Source organism: Danio rerio, chromosome 18 (genome assembly GCF_049306965.1).
Source record: "Danio rerio strain Tuebingen ecotype United States chromosome 18, GRCz12tu, whole genome shotgun sequence".
NCBI lineage: Eukaryota > Metazoa > Chordata > Actinopteri > Cypriniformes > Danionidae > Danio > Danio rerio.
The window spans coordinates 9,181,034-9,204,000 of record NC_133193.1 but is presented as its reverse complement, the minus strand read 5'-3'; the positions used below and the strand labels follow the sequence as shown (position 1 = coordinate 9,204,000).

The window sequence follows — 22,967 nt, the reverse complement described above, 5'->3', positions numbered from 1 at the left end:
TATCCGATTATTAGAATTGCTAAATAGCAATTGAAAATGTGCAATGCTTCTCCCCATGCTTATATTCGTATTAAATACCAATATCATTATTTCAAAATTATTATTTGGTGGATTAAACCTTTTTCAATCGCATCTCAAATATGAACTCAAACCCACACCTAATAAATCCAGTAAATCTAGATAAATAAATACTTGTCATGTAGACTCCTAATGTTTTTCCATAGAGTAGCTAAATAAAAAAAAGACTCTAAAATGAAATTAAATATTCCAAAGAAGCGTTTCACTGCGAGATAACCAATATCAGATCATTAGAATTGTGTTTTGCGAGCTAATCTGATTATTATGCATTATTTAATGATGATGCTGTAATCTTTGTTTTTACTGCTCTCAGATCTGTGTTAAACCGGCATTATAGCCTACAGGTTTGATGCTTGAAAATGCTTAATCACAGCACACATCTAACCTCTCTTTCTCTTTCTCTCCCTCTTTCTCTTTCTTTCTCTCTCTAATCCTTTCTTCCATCTCCCCCTCCCCTCTTTTTCTCTCTCTCTCTCTGCGCTCATATGTGTGTGTGCAGCTCCCCTTGTGTGTGTGTGTGTGTGTGTGAGAGAGAGAGTGTATGCATGAGGGAGGCACTATGCAGTCGGAGCTCCACACACACAGAGCATGCCTGTGAGTGCGGGCTCGGGCAAACATGAGCCTTCCCAGCCCAGAGATCGTCCACAGCAGCAGCCTGAAGTCCCGTCTGAGCCCCCCTCAGCCCTCCCCTCCGTCTCTCCCTCTCTCTCGCTGCCTCTCTCTCTCCCTCTCCTCATCTACTCTCGCCCTGCGCAGCCTCTTCCCCGCCACCTCTCCAGCAGCACCAGCCGGGGGGAAAGCGCCCGCTCTCCGCACGCCGACGTTTGCCGAGCGCCGGCCGGCCCCATGGAGGAACCCCAGGGCAACACACTGGTCGTCCGCATAGGCATCCCTGACCTGCAGCAAACGGTGAGTGAGCGCTCCAAACTCCCTCTCTTTTTCTCTCTCGCTCTCTCTCGTTGTCTTTCAGCATGCACGCGATTGTTCTCTTTCTTTTGCTTCTCTTGAATGCAACCTGTGTTGATTGGCACGACTGCGGTGGACTTTGCAAACTGGTGGGTTACCGCAGATTTACTGTAATTCATAGGGACTTTTTTCCTTGCCGTGAGGCTGTCAGACTTCTCTCTTTCAATATGCATGTGATCATTCTCTCTTTACCCTTTCCTCTTGAATGCAACCTGTGTTGATTGGTGCGACTGCGGTGGACTTTGCAAACTGGTGGGTTACTGTAGATTTACTGTAATTCACAGGGACTTTTACTGTCCTCCCTGTCGTGCAGCTGTCAGACTTCTCTCTTTCAGTGTGCTTGTGATGGTTCTCTCTTTATGCTTTTCTTTTTTTTTTTTGCTCTTGAAGTGAATGATTGGCGTGACTGCGGTGGAACTTGCAAACTTGTGGGTTACTGTAGATTTACTGTAATTCACAGGGACTTTTTTTCTTCATTTGTTTAGACTGTCAGACTTCTCTCTTTCATTTGATTGTGTTCTCTTTATAGTTTTGCTCTTGATTCAATGATTGGTGCGACTGCGGTGGACCTTACAAACTGGCGGGTTACCGTTGATTTACTGTAATTTACAGGGACTTTTTTTCTTATTATAAGGCTGTCAGACTTCTCTCTTTCAATTTGCATGTGATCATTCTCTCTTTACGTTTTTGCTCTGAATTCAATCTGTGTTGATTGGCTCGAGTGCGGTGAACTTTGTAAAATGGTGGGTTACTGTAGATTTACTGTAATTCACAGGGACTTTTACTGTCCTCCCTGTCGTGAAGCTGTCAGACTTCTCTCTTTCAGTGTGCATGTGATGGTTCTCTTTTTATGCTTTTCTTTTTTTTTTTTTTTTTTGCTCTTGAAGTGAATGATTGGCGCGATTGCGGTGGAACTTGCAAACTGGTGGGTTACTGTAGATTTACTGTAATTCACAGGGAATTTTGTTTCTTCATTTGGTTAGGCTGTCAGACGTCTCTCTTTCAGTATGCATTTGATTGTGTTCTCTTTATAGTTTTGCTCTTGATTCAATGATTGGTGCGACTGCGGTGGACCTTACAAACTGGCGGGTTACCGTAGATTTACTGTAAGTCACAGGGACTTTTTTTCTTATCATGAGGCTGTCAGACTTCTATGTCTCTTTCAATTTGCATGTGATCATTCTATCTTTACGTTTTTGCTCTTGAATTCAATCTGTGTTGATTGGCTCCAGTGTGGTGAACTTTGCAAAATAGTGGATTACCGTACATTTACTGTATTTCATCGAGACATTTTTTTCTTAATGTTGTGAGGTTGTCAGACTTCTCTCTTTTGGTATGCATGTAAATGTGCTCTCTTTACAGTTTTGGTCTTGGATTCCATGATTGGTATGACTGTGGTGGACTTTGCAATCTGGTGGGTTGTCGTAGATCTACTGTAATTCACCGGGGCTTTTTTTATTTCATGGGGCTGTCAGACTTCTCTATTTTATTATCCATGTGATCATTTTCTCTTTACATTTTTGGTCTTGAATTTAATCTGTGTTGATTCGTATGACTGTGGTGGACTTTGCAAACTGGTGGGTTACTGTAGATTTACTGTAATTCACGGAGACTTTTTTTTTTTTCTTGTCGTCTTTTGCTCTTGAATGCAATGATTAGTGTGTTTGCAAACTAATGAATACAGTGGGTTATCATAGCTTAACTGTAATTCCCTGGGACTTTTGCCATACTGTCGAAAGGCTGTCAGACTTTGACAGTGAGGTTGTACTGGGCCCCCAGGGGCCTCTCGAGCGACATATGGTGCTGATAGATCTGAGAGTGACATATTGAAGTGCAGTTACTCACCTGTTTCTTTAGGACAGATACAGGTGTTATGGTTGCAGGTGTCATTTTCTATTTAAATAAATATATTTTTTTTTTACTTTACAGCTACACTGAAAAAGATAGTTCATTGCAAATTGTTGTAAACAATGTATATAAGCCAAATTTAAACAAACAAATTAAGTTGATCATTACTAAATTTAATCTGTTTGTATAAATTCAGTCTAAGTAACTTGTTTACAACCATTGACCTTAAAAAAAGTTAATAAACACAATAAATACTTTTTTCAGTGTTGATGTGTTTGAACTTTGTCTTTTTAAAATCTTTTTTAGGAATGTGAAAGAATGATTTCGGCAACTAGAATTTATAATTTTTTTTCTGTGATATTGATGCTTTACAGTATCTGAAGTCTTGTTGCCTATCCAAGTTTTAGTATCAACAAATAATAACTTGTCTTCGAGTTAATCATTTGGTATCAGAAGTAGCTCATTCGAAAGGCAAAGGCCTCTAGATTACACTTATTTTACCAAAATTAAATATGATCATGCCTTGATTTTTATTCATTTAATTAGGACAGTAAGGTCTGACTTTGCTTAGACAAAAGTCTTGTAAATGAGTGTATCGTGACGAAATTGACACGTGTGGATATCTGATGTAAAATAAATGAAGAAACACATAATTGGATGGACTCTTGTGTTGTGATCAAGTGAAAGAGCACTAATACATGTCAACTTGTTAAATGATCATAAGAAAGTTCCCTACACGTCCATTAGATTTACTTGCCAATTATGTATTGTATTGTACATTTCCATCCACCTAAACTTGACTCAAAGATTTTGCCTTGCAATACTACTGACCTCTTGAATCAGAGTAGCAGGTTTGCATGAGGGATTTAGAGGCTGACAAGGGTGCAGAGTGTAAGGTGAGGGTGTCAAAATATGAATAATGTTTTTATAACTTTATGCAAACAGCTGTCAGGCAGCCGATGTGTCTGGCAATGACATCTGTCGGAAATGTTTCAAAAATCTGCCTATAGTGCTGCAGCTTGCTTTAGTCAGGTTTTTAATTCAGGTTTCAGATCCAATTTGCACACTGTCATTATACAGCTGGGTTAACAAAAGTATATATAATTGTCACTTATGCATGATTACTAAAAGTGTGTGTGTGTGAGGATTTTATTGAGTGTGCAGTGAAAGCAATTGTACACCACACCGAATTAACAAAAGGGTACACTTTGGGTGGTTTACTCTTTTTTCATGTGGAAAGACTTTATATTTAATTGGAAATGAAGTAAAAACAGCAATATTAAAAGGGATTGATTCATTTACTTTTAAACTAAATTTTTTTTTATTTGGATTTATTTTAAAATATTATTTATTTGTGTAATGCAAAGCTGAATTTTTAGCATCAATTTAGTCTTCGGTGTCACCTGATCCTTCAGAACACATTCTAATATGGTCATTGGGTGATTGCATGTAAAAGGATGTGTCTGTGAAGACTGTGAAGTCTGTGCCAGGTCGCAGATAAAATAAAATAGCATTTCTAATAATAAAATAAATAAATATTAAAATAAAATATAAAATTCTAACAAAATGTATTTGTAAAATAAATGTAAAAAATATAATTATTACATTATTATAATAAATGAAATAAATAATAAATAAAATAAATAAATAATCAAATAAAATATCAATCATGATAAAATGTGTTTATAAATAAAATAAAAATTGTATAGAATAGTAATAAAATATAACAATAAATAAGTAAAATAATAAATATTACTATAAAATATGAAACCATAATAAAATGTATATATAAAATAATAATGATAAATTAAATAAATAAATAAACAAATAATCAAGTAAAATATCAAATCATAATAAAATGTGTTTTTAGAATAAATAAAAATGTTATGAAATAAAATAAATAAATAAAATAAATAAATAATGCAGTAAAATATCGAATCATGAAAAAATTAAAACATTTTATTATAATGAAATAATAATAATAATAATAATAATAATAATAATAATAATAATAATAATAATAATAATAAAATAAACAAATAAATAATAAATAAACAATACATAATAAAACAAAACTAAATACTAAATCATAAAAAATATGTTTATAAAATAAACTAAACAGTTATAATAATAAAATAGTAATAAAATTATTAAATAAATAAAAAATAAAATAAATACATGCTGAAATAAAATAAATGAATAATAAAATTAAACAAAATAATAAATCATATAAAATGTATTTAAAAATTAAATAAACATGTTATATTAATACAATAATAATAATAATAATAATAATAATAATAAAAATAATAACAATAATAATGAATAAAATTAATAAAATAAAATATCAAATCATAATAAAATATATTTGTAAAATAAAAAAAATATATATAATAATAAAATATTAAAATAAATAATAAATAAAATAAATAAATAATAAAATAAAATGGTATGAAATATCAATTCATGAAAATTTTTATTTATAAAATAAATAAAAGATATGCTGCATGACACATGAATATAATAGTCGAATACGAATGCACTCTAGTGACAGTTAGTTCTGTTAGTAAAAGTGCATGGGTTCATTTACATTTGCACTGAGATGGAACTTGTTTTGCATTCCAACAATATAGTCAAATATTGTAGACCTAATGGAAGAACTTAACAAATGATCACTGAAAACCCTATTTGGATGATGAGCACTTATATTTTTGATTATAAGGTTTTGCTGCATGTTTAGTTGGACCGCTCCAGTGCATTTGACACCTATAAAGTGAGTAACTGCATTGGAAGTGAGCTACAGATCAATGACTTATTTTAGCTTGCCAGAATTGTGTTTATCCTTCAATCTTTCATCCTTTTCTCAGCTTTATGAGCTTTATGTGTCCATGCATGCGTTAGGATGGACTTCTGCTTACATGTGAGTGTGTGTGTGTGTGTGGTTGTGTCAGAGCCTCATTAAAAGCAGAAAGCCATGGTGTTAACGGGTGCTGTCCTTTAGCAGGGCCCAAGTCTCTATGTTAATGACGAGAGGTGAATGAGAGCAGATAAAAAAGATGTGTTAAATGCCAGATTTTCACTGGCTCATCCCACCGCCATGCGCCTTTCAAATGCTAACTCGCACCCAATAAATCCTGATATTATCTTTGGGTGCATTTAAATACAAATAAACAATATCAGATTGTAATCTTTATTTCTATATACTCGCATCCGACTCCTATAAGTGCAAAAAACAAGAATGTATTGCACATACATCTTTTTGAAGGTGCACACGCAATTTTGAGGTGGTAATATTCCTGAAGTTTCTCTGTGTGTGTGTGAGTAAAACAATTGCGTCAAAAATTACAAGTTTATTTTACTTAAACAATTTCATTGTTTCTGTTGTTTTAAGTATTCCTATGTGGACATAATTACACAGCAGGCACAGGACGTCAACATGAGGTCAGATTGACGTTGTACCCCCGTTGGACATTTTGGTTGGAAATAAAAATTGGGTTGAGGTCAGAATCCAACGTCCAAACGACGTCAGTTTCCAACATCGGACAGATATTGGATTTTGGTCACTTTCTAGTGCAACCTAAAATCAACTAAATATCAACATCTGTAAAGATGCTACAGCTTAACGTTGTGTGGACGTTACCACTATGACGTCTATAATGCCCTATTCACACAGGGCTTCAGCTTTAACGCTTTCACTTTGAATGGATGATGTCAGGCGTTGCAGAACTGCATTGTGGATCCGTCGGCGCCGCTTCAGAGGAGTTGCTCGCTGCAAAAGTTGGGACTTGCTCAACTTTTCAAGCACTGATGGAAGCGTCAGCCAATCGGATCGCTGTATGCAAATACACCAGCTCAGACAGTGGCCTATTGCTGACTAATTTCATTGGCTGACGCTGCTATGATGGTCGCGTTAGCCCCAACTTTAGACACGCCCTCTGTCAAGCATTGACGATAAAGCCCTGTGTGAATGGGGCATCAGGCGTTGGATTTTGGTCACCATACCTGATAAATAATTGTCAGTATTTGATGTCAATGTGATGTTGGTTTAAGATTTTGGCTTGACATTGGATTTTAGTTACTTTCCAACACAACCTAAAATTAGTCAAATATCAACGTCTATAATTATGTTACAGCTTGACATTGTGTGAACGTTACCACAATGATGTCTATCAGACATTATATTTTGGTTTTCATACCTGACGAATAAATGTCAGTATTTGACATCAACATGACGTTGATTAAAGATATTTGGCTCGACGTTAGATTTTGGTCACTTTCCAACACAATCTAATATCAACCAAATATCAACGTCTATCCGCTTGTTAAGTGTGACGTCACGCGGAGCGGCTTCCGGGTCCAAGCGCTCTATTCAACTGAATGGGGAGATTCATGAAATGGTAATAATAAACGTTTACAAAGCGATTTAATACTGTCGAAGGTCACGATCGCAATATATATGTCCATGCCTAATATCCAATGGCCAGAAAGTGATTCATTGCTTTATAAATTGTTAAAATGTTGGTATTTGTTATGCAATTAATTAATTAACTTTAATGTGTGATAGGAATAAAAAGTGATCATAAACGAATGATTTCTCAACTCAAGTGAATGGTGGCTTGGACCAGGAAACAGTATTACATACGTCACAAACACGTCATCACTTAACAAGTGGATAATGATTTTCTAGTTTGACATTGTGTGGACGTTACCACTAAAATGTCTATCAGACATTGGATTTTGGTTGCCATATCTGATGAACAAATGTCAGTATTTGACGTTAATGTGGTTTGGTTTACAGTTTTTTACCATGGCTATGACAGTTTTTTCCAATACATTTAACAAATTTCCTAAACTCTTAACTCGATTACCACAACATCCGTCTTTGTTTACTCACTTTTTCACCTATTCACTTTTTACTGTGTGTGTGTGTGTGTGTGTGCGTGCGTGCGTGCGTGTGCGTCTGTGCGTGTGTTAAATGCCCTCATATTAACATTTTTGGTATTTGAGCACAGTCTGAATCACACCCCAGTGCCCTGAAAAGTATTCTGCACTTAGTTCTCCATGGGCAGTTTTGTAAATGAATTGAAACTCGGTATTTTGCCTTCACTTGAAATAGAAAAGTACACTTTTTGAAGTGCTCCATTGACATCTATATTCAGGTACTTTATTCAGTATTTCGCAGAGCTGCCTTTGGCTGTGATTACAGCTGTGAGACTTGAGTAGGCTGCGCGTCTGCCGGATTTGCAGAACTGGATTTGGTCAGTTTTTCCTGTCTCCTCCATGCATTGGTTGCATTGTGGATCATCTGTGAACTCTTATCTTCAGGTCCCTGAACACATTTTCTGTGGAGTTAAAATCTTAGCTTTGGCTGTGTCAATCAGAAATGTCCAGGAACCTATGATGAGTTTCGCATGGCTTATTGTCGCATAGTCTAAGACTTGTTTTTTTTTTTTCATTTCAGACATCTTTGTTTTTGAATCCAAAAAATAAGCTCTGAAATCTCCCAGTTCTAGCCAATAAAATTGCTTCATTCTAAACCTATTTAAATAAATGGTGTCAGGTGATGAGTTTTCACCAATACTGCTGCTTGGCCAGAAAAGTCTAGCTTCTGTTATAGGCCTTTATTGCTCTTTTTGGATAGAAAGACAATGTTTTAAACGTCTTTCATTTTTTAATGATGATCTCTGCTTCTAGGAATCTTAAGCATTGGGGTATTAGGAGGACTTCACATCAGAACTATAGCCACCATTTTCCCTTAGACCAGGGGGTGTCCAAACTACGGCCCAGTTCAGATCAGTTTTGTGATGGCCCGTGAGGCTTTTTATGAATATTAATAGAATCTGCCCCGCTATACAATAATAAACGTAATTCAATAAATTACCACCTGGTGTCGCTATTACAAGCTTTCAATTAGGCAGCAGTTCCTGTTATAAAGTCAAATGAATCGAACAAACTGAAAGAAACATAATTCATAATCACGTTTTGGCGAGCCATGGCACAAGCAAGAAAAAGGAAAATCAACAGTGAGTGCAGGAAATTTCAGTCACGATGGGGCAAAGAATATTTCTTCACAGAGGTCAGTGGAGTATGTGTCTGTTTAATTTGCCAGGAGTCAGTTGCAGTAATGAAGAAATATAATATTAAAAGACATTATAAAATAAAACATCAGGCCTTCAGCTCTTACACTGGTGCCGAACGAGATCAAAAAGTAAAACAAATAGCAGCTGGCTTATTAGCTCAACAACAGCAGTTTTATTTTGTGCTAATAAAGTGCAAGAAAATTCTACGCTGGCTAGTTATGATGTAGCCCAGCTAATCGCACAGCACCGGAAACCTTTTATTGAAGGAGAGTTTATAAAGGATGAGTGTTGCAAGTGTAATTTGCCCAGAGAAGATTCAAGATTTTAAAAACGAAAGTCTTTCAACACACACAAACACAGTTGGATGAAGAATTAAAATAACAAATTAAAATAATTCCATAACACACACACACATACATACATACATATATATACACACACACACACACACACACACACACACACACACACACACACACACACACACACACACACACACACACATATATATATATATATATATATATATATATATATATATATATATATATATATATATATATATATATATATATATATATATATATATATATATATATATATATATATATATATATATATAATGCGCGTGTCTGTGTAATGTATGTAATATATGGCCTGGGACAACTTTTTTTTTTTTTTTTTTTGCATCTGGTCCTCGGCCCAAAAAGTTTGGACACCCCTGCCAAGGGGTGGTCGGGTCACAAGCAAAGAGATCAGTACAGGTGGCAAACTACATAAACAACAGTACAAAGCAAAGGTTGAACATGGCAAGGCAAGAAAACCACATCGTAATATCCACTAACAGTAAAACAAGACTCAGCACTGATGTGTGTTTCTGTACTGGTTTTAAAGACCATGTAATCAGTTTATCATGATCCTCCGGCTGTGTGTGTGTATTCATTGTCAAACAGGAACCGGTGTGTGCAAGGTGCATGCTGGGAGTTGTAGTTCGTAATTGTGTTGTGTGTGTAGTTGTCCAGCTATCTGCAGTAGCTAAATTGTTGGTGACTGTAAAAGACTAAATGATGCAAATCTGTTAGAAGAAAAACTGCAATAATATTTATTTTAAGGCATTTTTTTCTCAATCTAAATTATTATTATTATTATTATTATTATTATTAGTATTAGTATTAGTATTAGTATTAGTATTAATCTTACCAAGTACAATTATCTTACCACACTGGCACTTGTTTCTGGTCTGTGTCTTCTTAATTCATTCATTTATTTCTTGTATTTAGTTTTTTTTTTTTTTTTTGCTTTTTTTGTTTTTTGTTTTTTTGCAGTGATGAAATCTGTAATCCCTGCAAAAACACGTTCTTTGTCATTCCAGATCACTTTATTAATACATTATAGTAAGTTTTTGTTCATGACTACTTCTGTGGGTGTCACCATTCAAAATTAAAGTATATATTTTTGCTTATAATGTGATATTTCTCTTCGCCATAAAATAAAATGATGGCGTATGACAGCTGAGCTGAATCCCGGAAAATAAACCCTGAAACTTCCTGACCAATGTGAGGAAAGTTTACCCGCATATGACTTGTTGTCACTTTTTTGTTCAGTTTAGAAACTTTGTGTGAAATTGAACCACACCAAGAAGAAAAATCAGCATTGTAACAACATCAATCCCTGTTTGGGAACAAAACAATCAATCTATAGGTGTGAAAGTACCCTCAGACAACCAAATCGTGGCTGAAACCGCACAATGTGAGCAGGGCTTTAGTTTAACATCTGCTTACATTCCCCCCCGGGTGCGTTGTTGGCTGTGTTCACTGTAGAGTGACTTACAAAAGACTACGTGTAATATTAAAAGAGGAAAAGGTGGAAAAAGAAGTGATATGAAGAGAAGAGCGCATGTCTCTGGGGGCTTTCGGTTAAGAATTTGAAAGTGTGACAAAAGCCCTATTCCCTGACGTTAATCGCAGAGGGACCCCTCTGATGTGCGTACAGCAAAGACTACAGGGACCGCACTCCTGGCAGAGAAACCGTGTGCTTTACGCTAAATTACAGACACAAAAGTTTTGTAATGTTAGTGTGGGTGTTTGCACTCTTCATCTCTTGTAAAGGGTGACTAAGGAAACCCGTAACCTGCTTGTATCTCTTGTGAGAAATTCAGATCATTTTCCACCAGGAAATGATGTCTTCAGCTTTTTCTTTCTCGAATGTGGCTTTTGCTTGTAAGAATAGTCCGCTCAAAATGAAAGTTCGGTTATCGTTCTCTTTCCCTCATGTCATTCCGGAGCTTTATGACTGTCTGTCTTTTTTCTGTGGAAGTAAAAAAAGACATTGTGTTATTTTTAGGTTGTTCTTTTTCAAAATCAGGACTATAGGGCGGTTTAGTTGTAAAAATTTATTTAAAAAGCAAAATTAAAGTAGCCTATATGTCTTACACTGCAATATTATTTCTAACCACAAAATTTTATCGATTTGTTTTTAAGAATACAATACTATGGAATAGGGCTGGGCGATATTTATTGACCGAACATCAATATCAATAACAATAATGAAAGTTTTGATATGAAGGCTATAGTTTGACTAAAATGTGGCTGCTGACCCAGTGCCTTAAAAGCAATGCCAATAAGCTTAGGATGTAAGTTTGTCATTCCCATGGGAGCCACGTGACAAATAGGGAGCAACGCGCACATAGTGTGCAAGTGGCATGTACGCGTTTTCCGGGTACACCCAGTTGAAAAACATCTGGAGCCTCATGCATCAACGCTGCATATACACAAAAACGTTGCGTATGCCAGGTTTCATGCTCACGTTTGGATTTACCAATGATGTAATTAACGTGAGAATGTGCGTTGGTCCGCGCCAACTTCATGTCTGGTGTACGTGTATTTCTTGTGTGTTTGTTTTATTTCCATTGGCGACTCCTAGAGGCAGTTATGCTAAATTGCAGACTACAAAGTATCGCACCAACACATGTGAAAAACATTGCTAATAATTTATAAATGATAAAATGGGTTAATTGACTGATTGACTGATGGGTTAATTGAATTGATTATATTGTCAATATAATAATGATTTAGAATAAATAAAAGCATTTGCAAATGTATTCAACCCTTAGTCTATAGCAGTGTTTAGCCTTATTAGAGGACATTGTCAATGGTCGAATTTGAAGGGAACGCATTTTTTAGGGATCACAGTGATTTTCTGGCCTATGATGATGACTGGCTTATTAGCCATTTTAGATTTCCAAGAGCTATCCTCTTGGAGCTCTGTGCTGAGTTGGGTCCAAATTTGGAAGGAGAGACAGCGAGGAGCTCCAAGGTGGCAGGGTACACGATGGGTGGCTTCTTGGTGAGTGATGTATTTGATGATATTATTCCAGTTTTTTATTTTATTTTATGTAAGAAAAATATTTAACTGCATATCAGGAGACCATGATTATCCATTTAAGACTTGCCTGGTAAACCCCCTCAACAACCCACAAACGGATCAAAAGCACATTACATTGGGAAATGATGCCAATTCTTGGTGGCGCTGCCTGATAAGAGCGGAGGGGTGCTGCTATACCACCCCAACAAAGTGTTCCTCTAATACATCTCTGTCTCCCAAAGACACAGATACTACTCTAGACAGGAAAGTGTCGCCCACAATTGAGGCAACTCTCTCCTCATAGGGAGTTCAGCATCCCCTGTTCCCCCGCCTGTTCGGTCCAGACTTTAACGTTGCCCCGCTGTTCTCCTCTTAACCTGCACCTTTACATCGGACCATTTCTTCTCTCACAGTGTGATTTTCAGACCCCACTGCATTACGTCTTTATTTTAGTTAAACATTGTGAACAATTTGCGTGTATGTGTGATCGTGATTTCATTTATAAAATAATCTTGTTTTAGGTGTTAATGCTTTGGATCGTTTATAATATAATGACAATTCTTAAATTAAGACAAATTCTCCAGTTTAGTAACTCCACACAAAGTAAAAAAGCTATTAGCAAGCTAGTTTTAAGATAACTAGACTATGTCATGTAGGATGCGGACAACGGAAAAGAGGATTCACATGCATTATTTATTCAACAGAGGATGGTCAGACAGGCAAAGGTCAATAACATGAGCAAACAGGTACATACGGGTGAAGATAAAGAGTGGTCGGGTCACAAGCAAAGAGATCAGTACAGGTGGCAAACTACATAAACAACAGTACAAAGCAAAGGTTGAACATGGCAAGGCAAGAAAACCACATCGTAATATCCACTAACAGTAAAACAAGACTCAGCACTGATGTGTGTTTCTGTACTGGTTTTAAAGACCATGTAATCAGTTTATCATGATCCTCCGGCTGTGTGTGTGTATTCATTGTCAAACAGGAACCGGTGTGTGCAAGGTGCATGCTGGGAGTTGTAGTTCGTAAATTTGTTGTGTGTGTAGTTGTCCAGCTATCTGCAGTAGCTAAATTGTTGGTGACTGTAAAAGACTAAATAATGCAAATCTGTTAGAAGAAGAACTGCTATAATATTTATTTTAAGGCATTTTTTTCTCAATGTAAATTATTATTATTATTATTATTATTATTATTATTATTAGTATTAGTATTAGTATTAGTATTAGTATTAGTATTAGTATTAATCTTACCAAGTACAATTATCTTACCACACTGGCACTTGTTTCTGGTCTGTGTCTTTTTAATTCATTCATTTATTTCTTGTATTTAGTTTTTTTTTGTTTTGCTTTTTTAGCTTTTTGTTTTTTTTGCATTGTATACTGTGTCACTCTTTATGCGTTAAATATTACTTATTTTTGTTTATTAGTTTTCAAATTTGACATCATTGACATCAAACCTCTTAACACGTCATATTTGATTTCAACAAGATTTGAGAGATTTAAGAATTACTCATATTTCGATCTGTGCCTCAAACCAAGATATTGCACTCCTTCAGAAGATTTGGATTATAATATTCTCTTTTTCATCCGTTTTCTAGCTTGACAATCCATATATTGAATCGGAGCACTGTTGACATCCTGCAATATTTTTTCCTTTTGTTGTTCCACAGAAGAAATGAAGCGATACAGGTTTGGAATGCAGGAGGGTGAGTAAATGATGACAGAATTTTCATTTGGGGTGAACTATCCCTTTATTGGTTTCATATTGCGTGTCATTCCTGCTCGCTGAGATGTCTGGCTTGAGTTAGTTCATTCACGTTGATTACCCAGCTGAGCTGTGCTGCTCAAGTAAATGAGGTTTTCCATTTAAAGTAAAAACAACAAAACAAAACACGATATTATGCCTCCAAAAGCTGGCTGAGAATGCAGCCATTCACAGAACCCTCAGACATTTGTAGAATATATTCAGGAACATCTGGCATGTGCTAAATGATGTTTGGTGGTTTCAAACCATTTTGTAAGTGTGGAGAGGATTAAACATTAAATAACTAGTGATGATCCCAATATTTTTATGCACATTTTGTGGTCTTGTGCTTGTATTAGATATGCTAAATGTAAATGGATATATATGCCTACAAATTGAGTTTTTGTCTTGTTTTGTAATACAAATATCTAAGAAGCATTTTATAAGCAAGTAAAACATATTGTCTTGTTTTCAGAAGTACAATGTCTAAATTAAGTTTTTTTCTTAAAAACAAGCAAAATAATCTGCCAGTGGAGTGAGCAATCTTATTTCAAAGTAGGGCTGCATGATATTGGAAAAATCTGATATTGCAATATAGCACTATTTAATAGTTTTCTGGAGAGTCTAACAGTATTCAGCTACCGAAATTGAATATCCACAATAGAAAAAATACTCTGTTTTGTCTTGTTTCCAGTCCAAATATCTAAAAATTCTTAGAGCAATTAAAAATATTGTTTTGTTTCTCTGTCAGAATTAAAAGTCAGAATTAAATTTTTTTTTTAAATTAAAACAAGCTAAATTATCTGCCAGTGGGGTAAGTGAAATAATCTGACTTTTACTTTGAAATGTGGATATTTGAACAAAAAACAAGACAAAAATTATAGGTACGTTTTTTTTTTATGCATAAATCATATAAATCCCGAACAAATATAGTGTTTAAATATAATTCTGTAGCTCCTGCGCAACTATAATTCAGACTCAACATTGCGTATCTTTGGCGATGTGCCTATTGCAGATGTGCACATTGCGATATCGATGCTGAAACGACATATTGAGCAGCCCTATTTCAAAGTGAAATCTTATTTCATTATTTCATAATCTTATTTCAAAGTGAAATCAAGATTAGTTTTCTTATCCAATTGGCAGATTATTTTGCTCGTTTTCAAGTACAATTATCTTACCACACTGGCACTGCAAACAAACAATCTTCTTACTTGGAGTTTTTATCTTGTTTCCAGTCCAAATATCTAAAGAATCTTAAATCAAGAAGCATTTTCTAGACAAGCAAAAAAAAATTGTCTTGTTTTCAAAAATAATGTCAACATTAAGTGAGTTTTTACCTTAATACAAGCAAAATAATCTGCCAATGATGTAAGCAATCTAAATTCAGAGTGAAATCTTATTTTTGTTATTTCATCATTTTATTTCAAAGTGAAAACAAGATTATTTAATATTATTTTAAAATTAAAAAATTCTAAGAGCAATTAAAAATATTGTTTTTTTTTTTTACCATCAGAAGAAATAAGTCACAATTAAAAGATTTTACTTAAACTAAGCGAAATTATCTGCCAGTGGGGTAAGTGAAATAATCATAGTTTCACCTTGAAGTGTAGATATTTGAACTAGAAACAATACAAAAATGATAAGTAAGATTCTTTTTTCATAAATCATGTATATTCTGTAGAAACACAGTGATTAAATACAATTCTGTAGCTCCTGGTCAGCTATAATTCAGACTCATCTTGCGGATGTATACATTGTGATATCGATGCTAAAACAATATATTGAGCAGCCCTATTTCAAAGCGAAATCTTATTTCATTATTTCATAATCTTATTTCAAAGCAGACACGACATTATATTACTTATCCAATTGGCAGATTATTTTGCTTGTTTTATCTATCAGCTGGCTTCAGAAGACATGGACCATGTCAGAAGATTGATCACTGCAAAAAAAAAAAAAAAAAAAAAAAAAAAAGCTTTTCTTACTTGGAGTTTTTGTTTTGTTTCTAGTTTAAATATCTAAAAAATCTTGAATCAAGAAGCATTTTCTAGACAAGCGGAAATGTTGTCTTGTTTTCAGAAATAAAATGTCAACCGTAAGTGAGTTTTTTCCTTAAAACAAGCAAATAATGTGACAATGGATTAAGCAATCTTAATTCAGAATTTTATTTCAGAATCTTATTTCAAAGTGAAAACAAGATTATTTTGCTTATCCCATTGGCAGATTGTTTTGCTAGCTTTATTTATCAGCTGGCTGGCAAGAAGACTTGGACAGTGTCAAAAGAGTGATCACTGTAAAATTGGATTTCATTACTTGGAGTTTTTGTGTTGTTCAAAATATTAAATTTTTTTAATATTGTGACCAAATATTAAAAAAATTCTTAAATCAAGAAGCATTTTTTAGACATTTTCTGATAAATTCATCTAATCTGCTCCTGCATCATTAACTTCATTGCGCAGGAGATTGGTTGCTGTTACCTCGGTAGCTGTTAAGCTGCAGCCTGTTTTCAGAGATCCTCTTTCACCCCAGCTCCACCTGTGTTTAGATCTACAACAGGGGTTACATACAGTTGAAGTCAGAATTATTAGCTCCCCTGTTTATATTTTTCCCCAATTTCTGTTTAATGGAGAGAAGGTTTTATCAACATATTTCTAAACATTATAGTTTTAATAACTAATTTCTCATATCTTTGCAATGATGACAGTACATACAGTTTGACTAGATATTTTTCAAAACACTTCTATACAGCTTAAAGTGACATTTAAAGGCTTATCTAGGTTAATTAGGTTAGGTTATGGTAATTAGGCAAGTTCTGCATGTACAACGATGGTTTGTTCTGTAGACTATCGAAAAACAATATAGCTTAAAGGGGCTAATAAATTTGACCTTAAAATGTTTTTTATTTATATATTTTTTTTTATTTATTTAAAATTCTAGCCGAAATAAAACAAATAAGACTTTTTCCAGAAGAAAAAAATATTATCAGACATACTGTGATCATTTCCTTGCTCTGTTAAATATCATTTAGGAAATATTACAAAAAAAGATAAAAAAAAAAAACAAAGGGGGGGTAATAATTCTGACTTGAACTGTATATATTATGTTTGCAGTAGCAGCAGCGTGTTATATTCTCAGAATGCATGTCTGTGTATATACTGGTAGTAGCAGGTCTCGGTACTTGCTCTGCCATAATAATTAAAGCAGCAGCAGTGTAGCAGGTCTATACCACCAAGACCAAATACATCAACATTTCCATATACATATTCATTATACCATACTAAATCCAGAGTGCTCATGACAGAAATAGTTTTTGCTTGTCTATAGAAAATACTTATTGATTTAAGAAATTTTCGATATTTGGACTAGAAACTTTTGTTTTTTTGTTTTTACAATGATGGCTAATGGCTAGCTTCTTTTAATTGTAATGTTGTATTAAGGTGGACATATTGGACTCATAAAAACCAAAATCATATGCAATACACTATTTTGTGACTAATGCGTGACTTTTATTAGGGCGTTCCATATTGGAATATAAACCTATTGAAAATGTACAATTTTATCTGCAAATGGAGTGATTTTATGCTTGTACATGCTCATAATGCTGTGGTAATCAGACTCTTGCTCCCAGATCTCTTGTTGACAGATGGCATGTGTGGCACAGCATGGACACAGTGACAGCTGTAATACATACCTTACAGTCCACCTGGCCATCCTCTGCGGATGTTTAATGAGTGTTTTAAGCATGGAGAAGCATTCGAGAACATTTAGCTTCCGTGATGCCTAAAGTAGGTTGATTAGTAGGATCACTGTAACCTAGTTATGGCTTAATTATGCAAAACTAAATCACAGAGGCAGCGATTTTATCAAGTGATACATGACAATGTGGGTTTTTTTTAATACATGCAGGCAGGCCATGATCCAATTCTTTCAAGGTTTTGAAGAGGTTTGTTTTGTGTTTTATCAGAAATATATAGATTTTTACTGGAAAGCTTCTAGAAGAGCTTAGATCTTTGAGTGGAGCTTGGATTTGGATGAGCGGCAGCTTTTAAAAAAAACATAAAAATGTAATTTAATAAATGGACAAAATGTCTGGATTTTTTTTGTGACACACAGTGTTAGCCAAAGTTTAATGGGACAAAATTAGAATAGCTATGATGTTGACAACCCCCATTTTTTAAGCTAATTAGACTTAATATTGCATAATTATATTAGAAGAATAAGTGTTATAATACTTATTTTAAGGCTTAATACTTATTTTAAGATCTTATTTCAAAAAAGTCCTGCCGAGTGCAAATATCTTACCGCACTGGCACTTGTTTCTGCTCTGTGTCTTCTTAAATCGTGTGTTTGTTTCTTGTATTAAGACGGTTATTTTTTGCAGTGCATACTTTGTCATGCTTCATTGACGTTAAATATTACCTTGTTTTGCTAATTAGTTTTCAAATTAGTCATTCAATTTATTAGACTACCTGAGTATTGCTGCTGACCATGCCCATCCCTTTATGACCACAGTGTACCCATCAGTGTAACCATCTTAACCCCACAGGTGGACAAATCTAAACTTGTTTTTATTAAAACAAATATAAATATGCATATAATAAATAATACAGCTAATAATAGTATTATACTAATGCAAATTGTCATAAATAAACTGAAAAAAATCAAGATGAAGAAGGCATGGAGGCAGTGGGTTTTATGTTTATGTAGAAAAATAATAATTTTTGTAACATTTTAATCCTTTTTTTTTTCATACGTAGAGATATTTGCGTATTGCTGTACATCCTGTGTGAATTAAGCAATGTGTAAGCTTTTGGACCTGCATAGGTGCATAACTAACATGCTCTCCGCAGGACTTTAGTCCAGTTTTTAGTTGGTCAGTGGCTTAGTCTATTTCAGTTCTTCAAAATAGCAATGCGCCAACAATGTGCCTTAAAACACATCCTTTACAGACCAGCAAAACCATGAGTCCACAAAGTGGCGCAAATGGATTTCCTATTTAAACAACGTGGTGCAAAATGTGAAAATTACAGTTGCGCTGGTCTGAAAATAGCAACAAATCGGCCCATACACATCCATACCATAGACTGTAAAATATATGGAGGTAGTATCCGTGACGTCACCCATAGGTTTATAAAGACTGCAAAAGAAGCCACAAGTAGGCGCGGCCAACCGTCGCCATTTTGTTTGCGCGTCATCATACCCACGGCGGGATACCAAACAAGGGCAAAGAGGCGGAGAGTGAGCGGAGCTACAGACACCTGCTGACAGTTTGCTTGGACCTGGTTCAGACACACTTTAATTTGGGAGAACACTTAATACTTTATCACCTGTGACTCGTTTGTATTCTGACCACTTGTGCTTGGTTGTACACTATATCAATAAAGTGTTTAGACTTGTAAAAACACTATAGTAATACACAGAGCCACTAAACATTGTTCTTATGACGTTTTTCAACTGCAGGAAAACGCAAATTACTTCCAAACACTTCAGATATAGTCTGTGTTAGTTAATGTAAGACTATTGATGAAATCCAGCATAACACTGTATGACAACGCTTCAGATGACTGTTCTAGAGCCTACAGCTAATCAATCTGACAGATTCTGAAGTGCATTGCAGCTCTAAATATACGATAAATGATCTTAAATGAAACAAATATAGAGATGGTATATAAGTATATAACTTTACTCACATGGGAAATGGAGGCCACGTGAATGGTTTGTGAGCACAATTAAGTGCACTCAGCATGCCATGCCATCTAATAATTGTGGGAAACAAGTCCAAAAGGCAGTTGACTGTGTAAAGCCACACAAAACAACACAGAAATACGATAAATATGCCGAGTTCAGTGGCTAATCTGCAGGATTCAGCTGAGGTGACGTGACGGCGACCAGTGAGACCTAGCTGTCAATCAAGTGACCACGCCCTTAATTATGCAAACTTAATATAACTTAATATAAAGGAAATGGATGAGTTATAAAAAAAAATCACCCCCTCACAGTTGTCATGAAGAGTAATATTAGCTGTATTAACCAAAATCTTTTTTTTTGTACCAGGCTGTAAACACCTTTTTTTCTGCTGTACAGTTGGCCATTTTAACAGTGGGCTCAATTGAAATTTGCTCTATTTTGGAACTAGGAGCAGCCAGGACTAGCGGAATTTCAGATGAATTGCAGTTTTAGTTACTTCCGTATTGGCTTCCTGAGGGAGAGCGGGATCCGCTTGATCCATACCTGTCAACATTGGGATGTGAAAATAAGGAATATGCCCACCATAATTAGGGATTCCCCCACTCCCTCTTTAAAAAATCCTCATCCCCCTTACTAAATATGCTCATTTGGAACTGTTACGTTGTAAATAAACAGTTAAATGGTCAGTAATAATGTTTTATTATTATTTTAAAAGGAAAAAATAAAAAGTATACATTAGCAGCACATACATTAGCAAACAGTTCAGCTTATTCAAATTAATAGCTATTATAATGAAATAGAATCAAGCTATCAAATCCCCTTAGTCATTTCTTCACTGTATAACTTATACATTCTGATTAAAGAGCAACGAATGAATCTCATTTGTTTAGATTGTTTAATTACATTAAATAACAGAGGTGTCACTTAAAAAATGCACACCTCTAACGTTATAATGAAAGCATTTGATTGCTTTCCTAAATTTTTATGCTCATTTAGGACGAAATTAGTTGTGTTAGAACAAAACCCCCACCAAGATCGACATCTTTACATGTTATTATTATCATTAGTTATGTGTATATCTGTTTAAATACGCACCCAAAATTCAGACTTTTGCTCCGCTTCAAATCGCGAGTACAGAATCCGTTTAGGAAACAGCATCTATTTATCACTATGGAGCACGTCAGCTGACAGTCACGTTCCGATTTATGACTGATTTGAGGATTGCATAGGAGGGGCGACGGCACCTGTAATGAAAAGGAAGGGAATCCTAAACAAAGCGAAAGCACATAACAGACTCACATTTAAGATCAAGGGGCGCCCCTGGTGGTTCAGCGGTATAGGTTGTGTATAGGGAGGATCGACTCTTTAATTTTTATTTGCCGCCCTTCAGAGAAAAACTGAAAATACGGGAGAAATACGGGGAAATACTTTTACGGGATGATAGCGGGATAGAACTTTAAAAAATGGGAGAATCCCTGGAAAAACGGGAGGGTTGATGGGTATGTACACATCTGCGTCTTATTGCGCCGTGTGTATGACAGGGCCCAATGTGTTCTGGAGTTGTGTGTCAAATACCTTTAGTTATTTTTTTTACTGCACTAATGTGTAGTTTGGTGTTTTTAGTTTTTTTTTTTTTTTTTTGGCGAAATTGACTCCTGTGAATGTCTGATGTAAAAATGAACAAAGATTGGATCAACTCTCGTGTCGGGATCAAGTGAAAGTGCACTAATACGTGTCAAATCTTGTGAAGTGATTATAAGAAGGTTACATGCTCTTTACAGAAAGTAAATGTGATTAATTGTGAATTCCTTCAGGTATCCACTGAATTGCAGCTTGTTATCAAAAATCCCTTGTATATGAATGCAGGTATTTGCAGTTGGTGTTTTTAATGGTGCTCCAGAACGATATGTAATGTTACTGAGCTGAGACGCAACATCATCCGAGCATGAGACAGAATGATGGCTCTGAGACAGCAGAAGCTCTGGAAAACAGGAGACTGACTGCAGTTGTCCGATCTAATCCTCATCCTACACCGGTTGCTGGAGATATGATTATTTTTGTGTTAGCAATATTAGCATTGATTTGTGAGTATATTAGCCCCAAGTTGGCTGCCCTGCTGCTTAATAAAGGCCATTAATTGAGAGCGGCTTTTGTTAGCACCTCAGCAGAAGAGATTATCCATTCACCTCAGCCACAGCAGGCTGTCCAAACTGCATAAAGAGCTGGCTTTCCATCGCTGTCTCCGTTTCATTCTATTCTTTTTCACATCTGTACAGTGAGGAATATATGTATTCAACATGTCACCATTTTTCTCAAAAACGATATTTCTAAAGGTGCTGTTGACTTGAAATTTTCACCAGATGTTGGTAACATCCAAAGAAAGCCATTTATGCAAAGAAAATAAATCTAATTAGTTTACAAATGAAGTTATGTGTAATAAAATGAAATGAAGCAGGAAAAAGTGGTGAACACATGAAGAAAGGGAGGTTTAGAAAGGCAGCGAAAGCCCAGACAGCAGCTGAAATCCCTCAGTAGTTCTTCAGCAACCCTCTGCTCTTTGTCAGTGTAAATAAATATTAGCTGCTTCAGTTCAACATCTACATTAAACTAAAAAAAACAATTGGTTGAATCAACATGGTTTGTAGCACCCATTGTGCATGTAAACAAATCAAGTAAACTGGAACTGCTTTGAATGTGTTGTAAGGACTGTATTGTTTTTTTTTTTCTGTGTTTGATTTGGATTCTAGATTGTAGGTGTGCCTTCAGCGCACCTGATGCTGGTCAGCGCGCTTATTTAAACCCCAGCAGAGAGTTTGTCGGGGCCGCTGTCCATTCACTTGGCAGTTGGCCAGAGCTGCGCTCCAATTTGGACATTATGCTTTGTTTTGCATCCATACACTTTCACTGACAACATTTACCGCTTATACATACACTTGCATTTTACACTGATTGAACATACTGATACTGATATTTTGATTATATTATTTAAATTGAGTTAAATAAATCTTCTTTTTAATTATACTTCTTTTTGTCGTCTCCCTTACTATGTTACATCCCTGAGCCAGGTGTAACAGTGTTATATGTGCACAATATAAGGGTAATTATTCATGGGCACTTTTATGTCCTTTGAATATATATTCAAAAATATATATAATTTTATACAAATTCTTCTTTCTTTGTCAAACTTACAAT

The 22,967-nt window shown here is 35.2% G+C and overlaps 1 protein-coding gene across 19 annotated transcripts in view; it reads left to right on the top strand.

Moving 5' to 3' along the window:
• Positions 1-22,967, top strand: part of shank3a (SH3 and multiple ankyrin repeat domains 3a) — a 569,169-nt gene that overhangs the window by 200,040 nt on the left and 346,162 nt on the right. For 16 of the 19 annotated variants that reach the window (XR_012394284.1, XR_012394286.1, XR_012394283.1 and 13 more), the window contains exon 1: positions 635-987. The exons of the other annotated variants lie outside the window; for them this stretch is intronic. Coding sequence is in view for 10 of the 16 variants with exons in the window: in XM_073930230.1 (XP_073786331.1) it covers positions 667-987 (321 nt within the window). In the remaining 6 variants the exon portion in view is untranslated. Of the gene's footprint in view, positions 1-634; positions 988-22,967 lie in introns of those variants that run through there. 19 annotated transcript variants of the gene reach the window in all.